The sequence below is a fragment of the Emys orbicularis genome, chromosome 1, assembly GCF_028017835.1.
Source record: "Emys orbicularis isolate rEmyOrb1 chromosome 1, rEmyOrb1.hap1, whole genome shotgun sequence".
Lineage (NCBI taxonomy): Eukaryota > Metazoa > Chordata > Testudines > Emydidae > Emys > Emys orbicularis.
The window spans coordinates 202,049,306-202,062,275 of NC_088683.1; the positions used below are offsets into that span (position 1 = coordinate 202,049,306).

General features: G+C 37.4%; 1 protein-coding gene across 1 annotated transcript in view; it reads left to right on the forward strand.

Annotated features, from left to right (window-relative positions):
* Positions 1-12,970, forward strand: part of SON (SON DNA and RNA binding protein) — a 57,714-nt gene that overhangs the window by 25,054 nt on the left and 19,690 nt on the right. Inside the window, exon 12 of the mRNA XM_065422042.1 lies at positions 3,958-4,140. Within this exon, the coding sequence (XP_065278114.1) occupies positions 3,958-4,140 (183 nt within the window). The remainder of the gene's footprint in view (positions 1-3,957; positions 4,141-12,970) is intronic.

Here is a 12,970-nt window from a genome sequence, read left to right on the forward strand (position 1 = left end):
CCGCAGCTCTGGGGCTGGCAGGCTGCAGCTGTGCCGCTTGGCCCCCCCTCAGAGCAGGCTGCAGCCGCGCCGCCCGGTCTGGCCCGCCGGAGCAGTCTGCGGCCGTGCTGCCCAGCCTGCCGGAGCAGCTCCAGCCAGGTCAGAGACATCCTCCCCTGGCCCTTCCCAGATAAGGTGGGAAGGGATGGGATGGGGAGAGTGTGGGGGTCCTGGGCTAGGGGTGGAGTAATGTGGGGGGTGGTCACAGGGGTTATCCCCTGACTCCCAGCTTCTCCCCCCCAAAAAAATTTCCCCACCAGTTGCTATCCCGGCCCGTCAGGGTAAGCAGTTGGCGCACCGGGACACTTTGTTTACTTAGGTTTACCTCCGTGCCTGCGAATGCTCGAGGTAAACAAACCATCTCGAACCACCAGCGGCTTATCCTGATGGCCTGGGAGCCAAAGTTTGCTGACCCCTGAATTATAGGGTCGGCTTATGAACGGGTTATAAAAAATTTCCAGTTTTATGTATCCATCTTGGGGGGGTTGGCTTATAAACGAACCGGCTTATGATCGAGTATATACGGTACTTTATAGTTTAGAATGCAAATATATTTTTGTTGGTTTCATGTTTTCATATGCTCAAAACTTTCTGAAGTATTCACCTTTGGGGTAAAATTTTCCCTGTTTGGCTTCTCCCCAAAAGTGGATTTTTTTTATTTTTTGAAAGATTGAAGAAAATACCTTCAGCTGTTTTTTCAGGTTTGAATGAGTGGAAAGAAAATGAAATATAGAACATTTTTTCCACTTTAAAACATTCTTGAATATGTGGAAAACTTGTGACTGCAGTTTGGAATGGTCTGACAGAGAGTTTTTGGTATATTTTTTGCCAAGTTATCTACCATGTGGACACTCTTATTTTGGAGTAAGAGTGGCTTTTTTTTTGGCTTAGTTTAAATCCCTTCCAAAATGAATGTCCAGAATAAGTCTGTCCACACAAGGAGTAATACCAATATAACCAGTAGTTTAAATTCATACCCTACTTTCTACTGGTATAACTTCTCTGTGTATAGAGAAGCTCTTACTCATGTGTTTAGCTATTCACAGGATCAGGACCAAACACCGGTCATGTGAGGGCTGAGCAAAAGATACTGTCATTGCTGCTCAGTTTAGAAACTAGAGGCTTAACAGTAGTTAATTAGGGTGGCTAAGTTTTTGATTGAACTCCATTGTGAGAGTCAAGAACAGTGAACAGAGCACATCCTCCATCACTTGCCTTCATTTTAAATCAATCTACCAAATGCACTTCCTTGTTTATTGGGGACATTCAGCACCTCAGAATGGCAATGTCTAAGTGTTTGGGCTTGCTGCATAATCGTTTACACACTGTTGTGGAACTTCTTTCAGGTACTGAGTGGGGGGTGGTGGGAAATGCTGAAAAAGTTCTATGGCAAAATGGAAGCGTTTCTACAGTGGGTGAGTGACTGGAAGAAAACTTCTTCAGATCATACAGATTTAGTTAGTTTTATACAGGACAACAAAGCATTTCAAAATAATACTGATGGACAGAGGAAGAGTTTAATGGACTGGGTGTACCAGAGAAAAATGGAATATGCTTATTGAATGTCTCTCTTCTCTAAAAGACTTACCAATATTCTAGGATCTTTGTTGCCTGCTGGAACTGTTGCCTTCATGCTGAGTGAAAGGCATCCCACTTAAAACAAACAAAACCCTTTTTCCTGTACTATTTTCGTATGCAGAAATCCTCAGTTGCAACACAGACTGCTATAAATAGCAAGGAACTTAGAAATGCTGGAGTTTGCATCTTCTCAAACTAAAATATTTTTTGGATTATATGTCAGCATTATTACAATACAAGAAAAGTTTTTATCACCTTAAACACAGCTCAGGGAACTCTGGGACTTTATTTTTGCTGTATCCACAAAAAACTGTACCAAGAGTGAGGTGATCAGCCATGTGTTTTGTAAATCTGAAGAAGCTTCTGGTAATATATTAATTGTAGATGATAGTGTAGCTTTTGGACAGTGTATATTGTATTCTGTCTGAGAACTGATTCAGTTTAATTAGATCCCATGGTTTCATTGCTGTTAATCTTTTATTTTTGTTAATATAATAGTATTTGGTTTTCATTATATATTTAAATCTCCCAAAAGGAATATGCAGTACAAGGGGAAGAGGGTGAGGAGAGTTCTTTATGGCAATGTGTTCTCTCTTGCTAGTGTGATCAGATATTTAGAGTGACTGTACCTTGTGGGCACTTAGTTTCCTGACTTCTCATCTAGAGGTGGAGTCTGTTAATATCCCCTCCAAGACATCAATCCGTCATCTGTGTACAACTCTAGCAGGTTTCTCTTTGGCTAGGTTTGTCTAAGATTTAATTGATCAAGATGGTGTTATTATAGTACTACAAGTGTACATAGTACAGTAATATGCAGTAAGTGAATTGTGCTTAGCCAGCCCCTGCCATTAAGAGCTGATAACGTAAAACCACAAGCAGGAAAAATATGTTGCAATACACAGATAGAGGGGAGACCTGAGAGCATAAGACTTGGAATTAAGAACCCCTGAATCCTAATCCTAGTTTTGACACAAATTTCCTTCTGTGGCCTAGCCAAGTCATGTAATGTTTCTGACTGTTTCCCCATGTGAAAAATGGGTCTAAATCTTACCTACCTCACAGGAGTGTTGAGGAATAAATAATATTGTAAAGCTATTTGAAGATAGAAAGCACTATATTAGTGCTAAGTATTATTAGAACAAAGAGAGAAGTATATTCATAGCTTGAATGCTTTACAGAATATAGATGAGTTTTTAGAATTTTTTTGGGAGAGAGAGAAGGCACTGTTCAGGAGTCAAAACTAGATACAATCTTTCTGATGTATTAATTATAATTGTTCTTTATATACATGCTTTCCAAACAATAGCTTACAGTTGTTACTTTGTATAAATTTAATTGTAGAACTATAGTAAGTTAATTTTATATGTACTTTAGATGTTCCTTCATTCTGTCTTCTCTTTATTTTGGATATACTGTACACTGTTGAAATCAGTGATACCTGCACACTTGCTCTCTGTTGTTTTTATATTTGTATATTCTGTATAAGCATCACGTGGCAAGATCTAGCTTTGACAGTGCATCTAGGTCTTGGTTTTCTTGGGCACACAACATTTGATCTTCTGTTTTTGCGGGTTTTATTCCATAACTAAGTATATGTAGCATTCTACTTTGATAGTCCACTTCAATAAAACACAAGTGCAAAATGTGTCATCTCTAGGACAGAATAGGAATATATTCTCTTCCAGAACCAAGTAAAGATATGATGATGCTGTTAAATGATACTTTGAGTTACTTAGTTTTCAGTTTCTTTATTTACCTGCATTTTCCCCACATTTAATGCTTAAACTGTATATGTGCCAGAAGATTTAAAAAGCAATCATTTTAATTGTGTGAGTACAACAAGTATTCCATTAATGTAGCTGAAGCATTTATTTTTATTTTGTGAACGTCATGATTTTTTAATGTGGAGGGGAAGGGTCCAAAGTCACATCTTGGATTTTTCACAGAGCAATCAATGTTTTCTTCATTCTTTAGAATTAGGCATTTCCTGTATTGTTCTCATCATCAGCAATAATAATTTTCATTTATTTAGCACCTTTACTCCCTAATAATTCTAACACTGTTTATGAACTGAAAGAAAAACTACCCATTTAGGTGTCACTTCACTCATCATATGTGAAACAAGGATCCAGTCTCAAAATTTTAAATAACATCTTCCTGATTTTAGTTCAGAGTATCTTTAGAGTTTTAATTTTAATACCAGCTCAGGAGAGAAAACTGAAATAGTGTTTGGCACTCAGTGTTCACAAAACCTACAGTAATTGTTTCTATGGAATAGGACCATGTATGCATATTGTGCTTTATCATTTCCTAATTGTAAAATGCTTCTTTTTCTTTAAGACCACTCCTATCGTAAAACCAGCACCAAAAAATCAGGTAACTTTGACAAAGGAGTTCCCTGTCTCATCTGGGTCTCAACACAGGAAAAAGGAAGCTGACAGTGTCTATGGAGAATGGGTTCCAGTTGAGAAAAGCAAAGAAGAAAGCAAAGATGATGTTTTCCCCAAACCAGCTCTTGCACAGGTAGGGAAGGGAAATAACACATCTTATTTTACAAAAAGAAAGCTGTTACCTGCTCGCTCTGGGATCTAGTTGTAATCTTTGTAAAGAAATTGTTCATATCAGTAGTGTTTGCCCTTTTAATGACTAAATCGGCTAACCTATTTTGGCTTTTGGAGATAGGCTGTTCATATGAGTGCTAATTATTGCAGCATATAGTCAGCCATGGTATTTCTGTCTGTCCACGGGTGACCTCTTAGTTTCTGTGAAATTTAATCTTTCACTTCAAAATAAAAACTAAGTTTCTAGCCCTTGTCATTGCCAAGAAAACCTTCCAAGCTTAGTCTTCCTGAACCAGAGAACCTAAAACAATAGTTATCAATGGCCTACCAATGTTAAATCAACATCAACTTGAAATGTAATCCATTTAAAAAATGATTTGAAAGTAGTTTCCAGTACTACATATATATACCTGACTGTGTCTGCCCATTTCTGTAGTTTTACAATCACATTTTCCTAAATATTTGTCTTCTCTCTTGTTTTTTATGTAAAACCCACAAAATGTAAAGGAGAAATTGACTATGTATAAAGTGGTGCTGTCAAATACACAAAATAAACAAAGTGGAAAAAATAGAATAGTGAAATAGTAAAAATTTTCTTTAATCACTTTCAGTCAAAGTAATATTTTGTGTTTCTTGTAAATATAGTAGGCAAAACAAATATTTCACCTGCAAGTGTTGGTTTTTTCTTTTTAAAAACAAAAACCTGTAACATTTATTTTTTAATGCCAGAACTCTGTTAGCTGGCTGTTTCTTACTGAATTAATATATTTTTAAATTTGACAAGTTCAGTATTAAAGGACTATGTGTGAAGAGCTTCATTGAATGTATTTTAGTACTGGTTCAGAATTACATTGAAATGCAGTTGTTTTTTACTATTTATTAATTTAGGAAGTATGAACAGGTTTAGAATCCTTGCCATGTAAATATCGGAAGCAAAAGAATAATCATTACAACAATGAGCTTTTGTTTAAAGAGACATTATACCGGAATATAAACATCAGATCTCTATTTAGGAGGACTTTCCCATATTACAGAGTGATCATCATTACAATACCTATGACATTTTGTTTTTAGTTATTTTATTTAATTGAGTGAAATCTCCGATTACACATATTTAACAGACCAGGATGTCTATCAAATGTAAATATTCAAAAAAAATTTGAACAGGTGTGGTGGGGTTTTTTGCAGGTCAATGTACTTTGTCTGAGTATTGAATAAAAGGTAACTAAACATCTAAGTATCTATTTGTCCTCTGTCTATTTTGCTGAGTACATAACTGGTGTGTTAATTGTTCTATAATAACCGCCTTCCGTATTTTTGAGACATTCCTCTACAGTTGGACTATTTTTCTTTTTCCAATGAGAGTCTATCAGTAACTGAGGAGCTACTAGTAGATGAGAGATTAATTCTTCATTACTTTTTGTGTGACCATTTCCTCTAGGAAGCCACATGAGGATTACCAAAGGATCATTTGGTAATATCCAAAAATATTTGATGATGGATTACATCCCAGTATTCTCTGATGACTGGGCATGTGCCCCATTTATGCATAAAATCTCTTCTTTCACTATGATTTCTCCCAACATTTGTTCCCATTCCAGTGTGTATGTGTGTATGTATGTATGTGTGTATGTATGTATAATCTGACTGGTGTGAGGTACCATTGAAACAATATCTTAAAGTAATTTTCTTTTATTGTGCTACAATCTGAAGTTGTTGGTACACTTTTCCAAATCAAACATCATTCCTCTGGTATAATTTTTCTATCCAGGTCCTTTCCCTAGCATGGACATGTTTTGTTAGGAAAGTTGTCTGCAAAGATTGAATTAGTTATAACCTATTTGTTTCCTAATTGACCAGATGCCACCACTTCTATTAAAGTTGGGTTTCTGTATAAAACAAATTTTCTAAAGAAATAGAATGTCTAACTAGAAAGTACTGTTACCATGGGAGAGTGGGCCAGTTAAAGTTAATTTTGATCTCTAAATAAGTTAGAAAAGTTTCTTTACTCAGTAGCTGGTCAACCAGATGTATTCCATGGCTCTCCCAATTTTTAAAGAATCTCTGGTTCGTAATTTGGGTTAATATCTGAATTATTTGTAGTGGGTATCATTTGGTAAGGTAAAAGATCTTTTATATCTAGTTCTATTGCAAATCTGTAGAGTAGCCTTACTATAGGATGTGTATAAATTTCTGGAGGGTGTGTTTGTTTTTGTTTTAATTAATCCATGGTAGCCTAGCGATGCACACACCACCACAATGTTCTTGCTCCGTAAAGTGTTTGGATGGGTTAAAGCGCCTCCTGTCCACTGCTGCTTTGGGCTGGCTGGCTTGATAGTACCATAGAATATTTGGAACCAGCTAGTCCATCCTGTTTTAATGGGCTTGTACAAAGTATCTTCACTTTGTTTTGGTCTTATTCCATATACATTTTAATAAAATCCTCTGTATTCCTGCTAGAGTTTTATCTGGAATCATCAAAGAAATATTTTGAAACAAGAAGAGAATCGTTGGCAAAATGTTAATTTTGACCCTAGCTGTTCTTCCCAATCAAAAAAATTGCATACTTCCCCCAGCATGCCATTTGCTGAAGTAGTGTTTGACAATCAAATAATAGAATTCTTCGAGACTATTTAAGATTTGAATTCCCAGGTGTCTTCTAGAATTTGTTCCCATTTGTACCCAAATGTTTTCTGGAGGAATAGCTTTTCAGAGTTGGACAAATGTATAGCTAGGTTTTCGGATTTGGCAGGATTTACTTCAAATCTAACCCAAAGTCATGGATTTTTTTTTTAGAAACTAATTTTAGGGAAATATTTGGTTTATATAAAAATATTACATTATCTGCATTTAAAGCTATTTTCTGATGTGTTCCTGCAAGTTTTATTCCTGTGATAGATTCCTTGTTCCTCATCATTGTGTGAAAGGCTCCATGACCAGTGCAAAAAGTAAAGGAGGCAATGGACATCCCTGACTAGTCCTTCTGTGTAATTCAAACACGAGATTTAACCCCAATAACTCACACAGCTGCTTTGGGGCTGGTGCCAAGAGTAGTTTTTTCCATTTAAGGAACTGGGGCCAATGTCCCTACGGGACAGGGCTTGAAATGGAAAGCTCCACTCTGTTCTATCAACGTCCTTCTCTGCATCAAGGGATGATAAAAAAAAAAAATGGATCTTTTCGTGATCTGGTATGGTGGATGATCCCAAGAACTCGCTGAATACTGTCTGACATTTGTCTATCCTTAATGTATCCATTTTGATCTGGATTTACATAAGCTGAGAGCATGGACTCCAATCAGTTAACTAGTATTTTTACGAAAATTTTTGTCATGATTCAACAGTGATGTGGGCTTATAAGAGCTGCTTAAGGTAAGGTTTTTTCTAGCTTTAGGGAGAATAACCACAGTAGTTTCTTTAATAGGTTGTGGAAGTTTATCCTCTAACAAAATAGCATTGAAGGTACCTCTCAAGGGACCCACTAATACCTCCTTAAATAAAGTAGAACCCCATTTATCTGACCCTCCATTACCCGGCTCTCTGTATTAACCAAACAACTAGCGCACACATTCCAGGAGTGGGCGATCTCTCTTGTGGCCGCTACATGGCGCTGCAGCCCCGCACTTTCCCATTCTCCCGATTATCTGATCTGGCTCCAGTCCCAATTAGATAAACTGGGTTGTGCTGTACCTTGTAAAATTATTATGGAAAGCCATCAGATCCTGGAGTTTTAATACTTTTCATGACTTGCTATTTGCTGCTCAGATTTTTTCTTTTTATTTCTTTATCTAAAGTTTATAATTTTTGTTTATCTTTGGCAAACCTGCTACTTCCAGATATTTTTGAATAACTTTAGAGCTTGGAGTATCTGAGGTAAGAAGGTTTTATAATAAAAAGCAAAATTAGCACATAGTTATACTCCCTGATGAAATATCTTTTTTCTGATTGTTTTTAATTGGTGGAACAATTCATTGCTCTTGAATCCTTTTTAGCTTTCAAGCCAATAACCTATCAATTTTATTTCCTTTTTCAGAAACTGTTTGCTTTGTATACCTAAGGGGCATCTGTCATCAACACATTCAATTTCCACATATTTGTTAATTGTTCACACACTTTTTTTGGAACTGTGTTTTTATGAAGGTCTTGTAGCCTTTTTATCTCCTGTTTTAGTTCTGCCTTTTCTTGAGCTCTTTCTTTTTTTCAGATGAGAGGCTCTGCATATCATTTGGCCCCTAACCAGTGCCTTACATGCTTCCCAAAGAAGGCCTCTTTTTGTATTGTCTGTATCATTTATTTATACATCTTGAAGAAGCAAGCAGTTCATTTTCCAAAAGATTAATGTTTGGGACCCATACCAGCTATCAAATATTGCTTCAACTGGTGCACGATCTGACCTAATGGTGCCAATTTCTGCAGATCTTGTCAGCTTCATTAAGGATTTAGAGATTAACATTAAATCTAGTCTAGCATATAACTGATAAGTGTATGGATAACTGTGTAATCTCTTTCCCCTATTTGCAGTTCTGCTTCCCTATCAGATCTGTCCCAGAAAGGATTCATGTATAATTTCCCCTTCCCCAAAGTGTTGCAGTATTTTAAAGAAGTCCTTAAAAAAGGGTTTGGGGTTTTTTTTGCTTTCGATTGGGAGCATACACTAAACCCATTGTTATTAATAACACAACAGTTGTGCCCTTCAACAAGATAAGCCATCCCTCCTTCTTAAATTGATTATTAATCTGAAACATACATGTTTAGCAAATACTATGCCCATTCTTTTTATCCCTTTTCTTTGGCTGAAGCAAAAATTGTCTGCTGAAACCAATTACCTTGCATGCCCATAATTTTCCCCTCCTGAAAGTGAGTTTCGTGAAATAGAAAATAATCTGAGTAGTTTTGTTTCTAAATTCTTCCAGGGCTTTTTTTCCTTTTAATCACATAATTTAGCCTTTTGACATTCAAAGACATTACTTCCAAAGAAAGAGCCATTCTTGTGGTAATTCCCCTCATTTCCCTTAGTTTAATTCCAGAAATAAAATACCAACAGAGCTTATAAATCAGCCACCAAATGACTGCTTTGATGATCCTAAATCCTCATACTCTCCCCAGGAACACTTGGATTACTTCTCTTCAATCCAGAGGAGGTACTTCTGCCCTTAGGGATAGATTACCATCTGATCATTTGAGTTACATGGGGGATTTACACAGAACCCTGCCGAAGGCTCCTCCCATCCCCCCTCTATTTGCTCCAATCTCCACCATACCTGGGACCTCCCTTCCTACTGCCCCTTGTTGTCCTTTATTTTCTCTACTTTTTAAAATAAAGAACACAGCAATCACAGAGTTATGATCACCCCAGTTGAAGCACATTTCATACTATTCCCCTTCTACCATAAACATAGTTAGTTTACAACAGTTAATTCTTGATGACTCCCAAGAAATCCCTTGTAGGTTATTCATCAGGTATCTGTGTTCTCCTGTTCAGCTTCACTTCTGTCATTGCAATATGTTCTCTAGAGGCCCTTGTCTTTTCTTTTCCTATCCTCCTTTTTTGCGTTTCACCATCTGTCAGGATTCTTCCAGCATTTTATCCTTGGTTTCTACCTCTGGAGTATCTGCTTGTGTGTCTGAGATTTGGAGTTCTATTCCATATGAGTAAATTTCCCCCCCCTTGTTTAAAGTCTCTTACTGTGTGTTGCAAGTAGAAAGAGAATTTAAATGGGAATCCCCATCTATAGCAAATATCTCCCTGCGTGAGTGCTGCTGTAATTTTCTCCCAGTGCTTTCCTCTTTTTTAAGGTTGGGGCAGAGAGGTTATGGAAAAATTGGAGCTTGTGGCATTTGAGTATGAGCTATGAATGCTCCCTTGCTTTTTTCCTAATTAAGTCTTTCTGCTGATATAGTGAAATTTCACAATTAGATCTCTGTGTCTTTTATTATTGTTAGGCTAAGTTGGGGGCAACATTGCTGTATGTGCTCTCTCTACTTTCACCCCTGGCAGAGCTGAGATTTAACAAATCCACAGTTGAAGTGTTTACATACTGGCTTCCTCTTCCAATGTTTTCAGGCAGTCCTTAATTCTGACGTTTTCTTTTCACTCTGTTTCCTATATCATCCAATTTAAGCAACCTCTCGCTCTCTCCCCGCCCCCCATCAGTGCCATGAAGCTCTGCAGCTCTGTCTGTCACTTGCTTCTCTTAGGCCGGCCTCTAGCATAGTGACTCCATCTCCCAAGTCAGTAACTTCCTTCTTTACTGTAAGAAGCTTGCTCATCAGATCCTCTCTCATGGCCTTAATCTCAGAAATCAATTTGCAAATGTCTACCTTGGTAGCTATTTGATTCTCTTCAGTCCTGACATTTCTGTCTGATTTGGCTGCCCGGTACTTACTATTTACATTTTCAGGTTTTGTTTTGTTTTTGAGAACCCATCTTCTGCAACCCTATGCTCTGTTTTTTGCGTGGTTAGGAGGTTGTTGGAGGCAGATTACTTTGCTGTCCCCTCAGAAGTCAGTCCATTTTAGTCCACCCCCTCCCCCCCTTGCTGGTCTCCTAATTTTTTTCTTTTAAGGGGAGGGTGTCCCTTCATCCCACCTGCCTAAGAATTGCTTGCATACCTATCAAAACAAAAAAACATACCTGGCTTCACTTTGAGATAGAACCATGCTCTGGGCCGTCCCAGTGCATTTTGTATCTGAATGATTTGTTTGTTAGATTATACACTTCTTAGAGCCAGGACCATATTTTCTTCTATGCATTGTGCAGTACCAAGCACACTATTATTGGAGCTTAATTAATAGATCTAACAAATGCAAATTGGTCCCATTCGTCTCACTGAGTTATTAACTGTGAAACCTAATGGTGACAATTTAGGTATCAGTCCACATTGGCCTCAGGAATCAGAGGATCATGCCTAATTTGTGTGGGACATTTACTGAACTAGCTTCAGAATAAGCTGTAAAAATTACCCCCTGTAACTGGTTTACTGCTGACCATTTTAGCAGAAGTATCCAACTAATGTGATTATCCAGTGTGGTTGGAGATGGGAGAAAAAAATATGGTCCTTAGCCTTCTCCCAGCTTCAGGATTTCTCTGGAAAAGATGAATGCTGGTGGAGAGAGAAGAGTAGACTCTCTGTGTCCTAAAGATGCTGAGCCTATTGGGAAGTTTAGTGGCAGCTGGCCAAGGAAGCATGGGGGGGGAGTTTTATTCTGCAGTGAACTCTACAAGTCTGAAAATGTTTACTGATGTACTTATTTGCTGTAGATATGTAAAACTGAGAGGCACCTATCTCATATTCTGCACACCCCTCACTAATTAAAAACGTAATCTTAGCAGCCAGTGTAACACAAAATCCAGCAGTATCCCCACAAAATGTAGTTTGGCATATCTGTCTGCCAAAATAGTCCTCAGTGCTGCAAGATTTTGCATCATTTCTGTGGGGACAACATTAGTGTTGAAACTCAGAAATGGAGAGCACGAGTTCTACAGAGGATAAAATGTTGAAATTCATATTATTGTGTAGTCAAGTAAAACAGTATCTTTCCTTACTCCAAGCATTTTCCAAGACCCAAAGCTACCATAGAGTAATGCAAGCCACTACTGTCTCAAATATGGTGACCAACCATGAGGGGAAATTCTTTCTAAGTAGGGTGTCTGCTAATAGGCCCTGATCTAGCAAAGCACTTAAGTACATGTGTACCTTTAACTATGTGAATAGTCCTACTGACTTGAATGCACTATTCACATGTGTAAGTGCATTGCTGGATTGGGGCTTTAGAAAGGAAGATAAATTTTGGTGAGTAGAATAATTTTCTCCTGAATCCTGACTACAAGCTAAACATTAATAAACTTTAATGTTAAAATTTTAAGTGGCACTGTCAACACAAAAAAGTATATGTTGTACACAAATTTATTAACACCTTAGATTATTATTACTGGAATTTGTTTTAATTAACTTTGTCACTGTTTATGCTGCTTGTTTATGTTCTGCAGTTCTCTGCAGAACATAGGAATTCCTTTACGGGTTCATCTCGTCCTGTATCTGACTGGCCAGTACCAGATGCTTCACCGTGCACAATTATGGAATAAACTTACCCATGTGGAAAGATTCTTCCTAATCACGGACAGTGAATGGTTGTCATCTTTTCCCCTTAAACATGAAGGTTTATATCCCATGAATAAAAATTAGTTATCCTGTTTTATGTAATTCTAGATGTTCTCATTTTTCTCATTTCTAGTCTTTTTTCAAATCCTCCTAAATTCTTGGCTTTAATGATTTTCAGTGGCAGTGAGCTGTCAGTTAATTATGTGTCTGTGTAAAGTATATATTCGTTAGTTTTAAATTAATTTCCTTTCAATTTTATTGGATACCCCTTTATATTATGTGAGAGGCTAAATAGGAACACCCAGTTTACCTTGTCTGTACCATTCATTGTATTGATTATTTCTGTCATGTCTCCTCTCTAAAGTAAACAGTCCCAGTCTTTTCAGTCTCCCTCATTCGGAAGTCTCCATACCAATCACCTGTCCCTGGACCTTTCTGTTTCTCTCTTTTTTGAGATATGGTGATCCAAAATGAACACCGTATTCTAAGTGAGAGTGTACCACTAAAGAATATGATTGCTTTATACTGTTCTTATTTTCTATCCCATACTTGTACCTCTTAACACTTTGTTTTTGTTTTTGATCACTGATGTGCATTGAGCAGAGGTTTGCCTGGAGCTGTTCCAGTTGGTTCACCCATGTCTCTTTCCTGAGAGTTTCAAGAACTCACTAATGTCTATGACAGAAGTTCA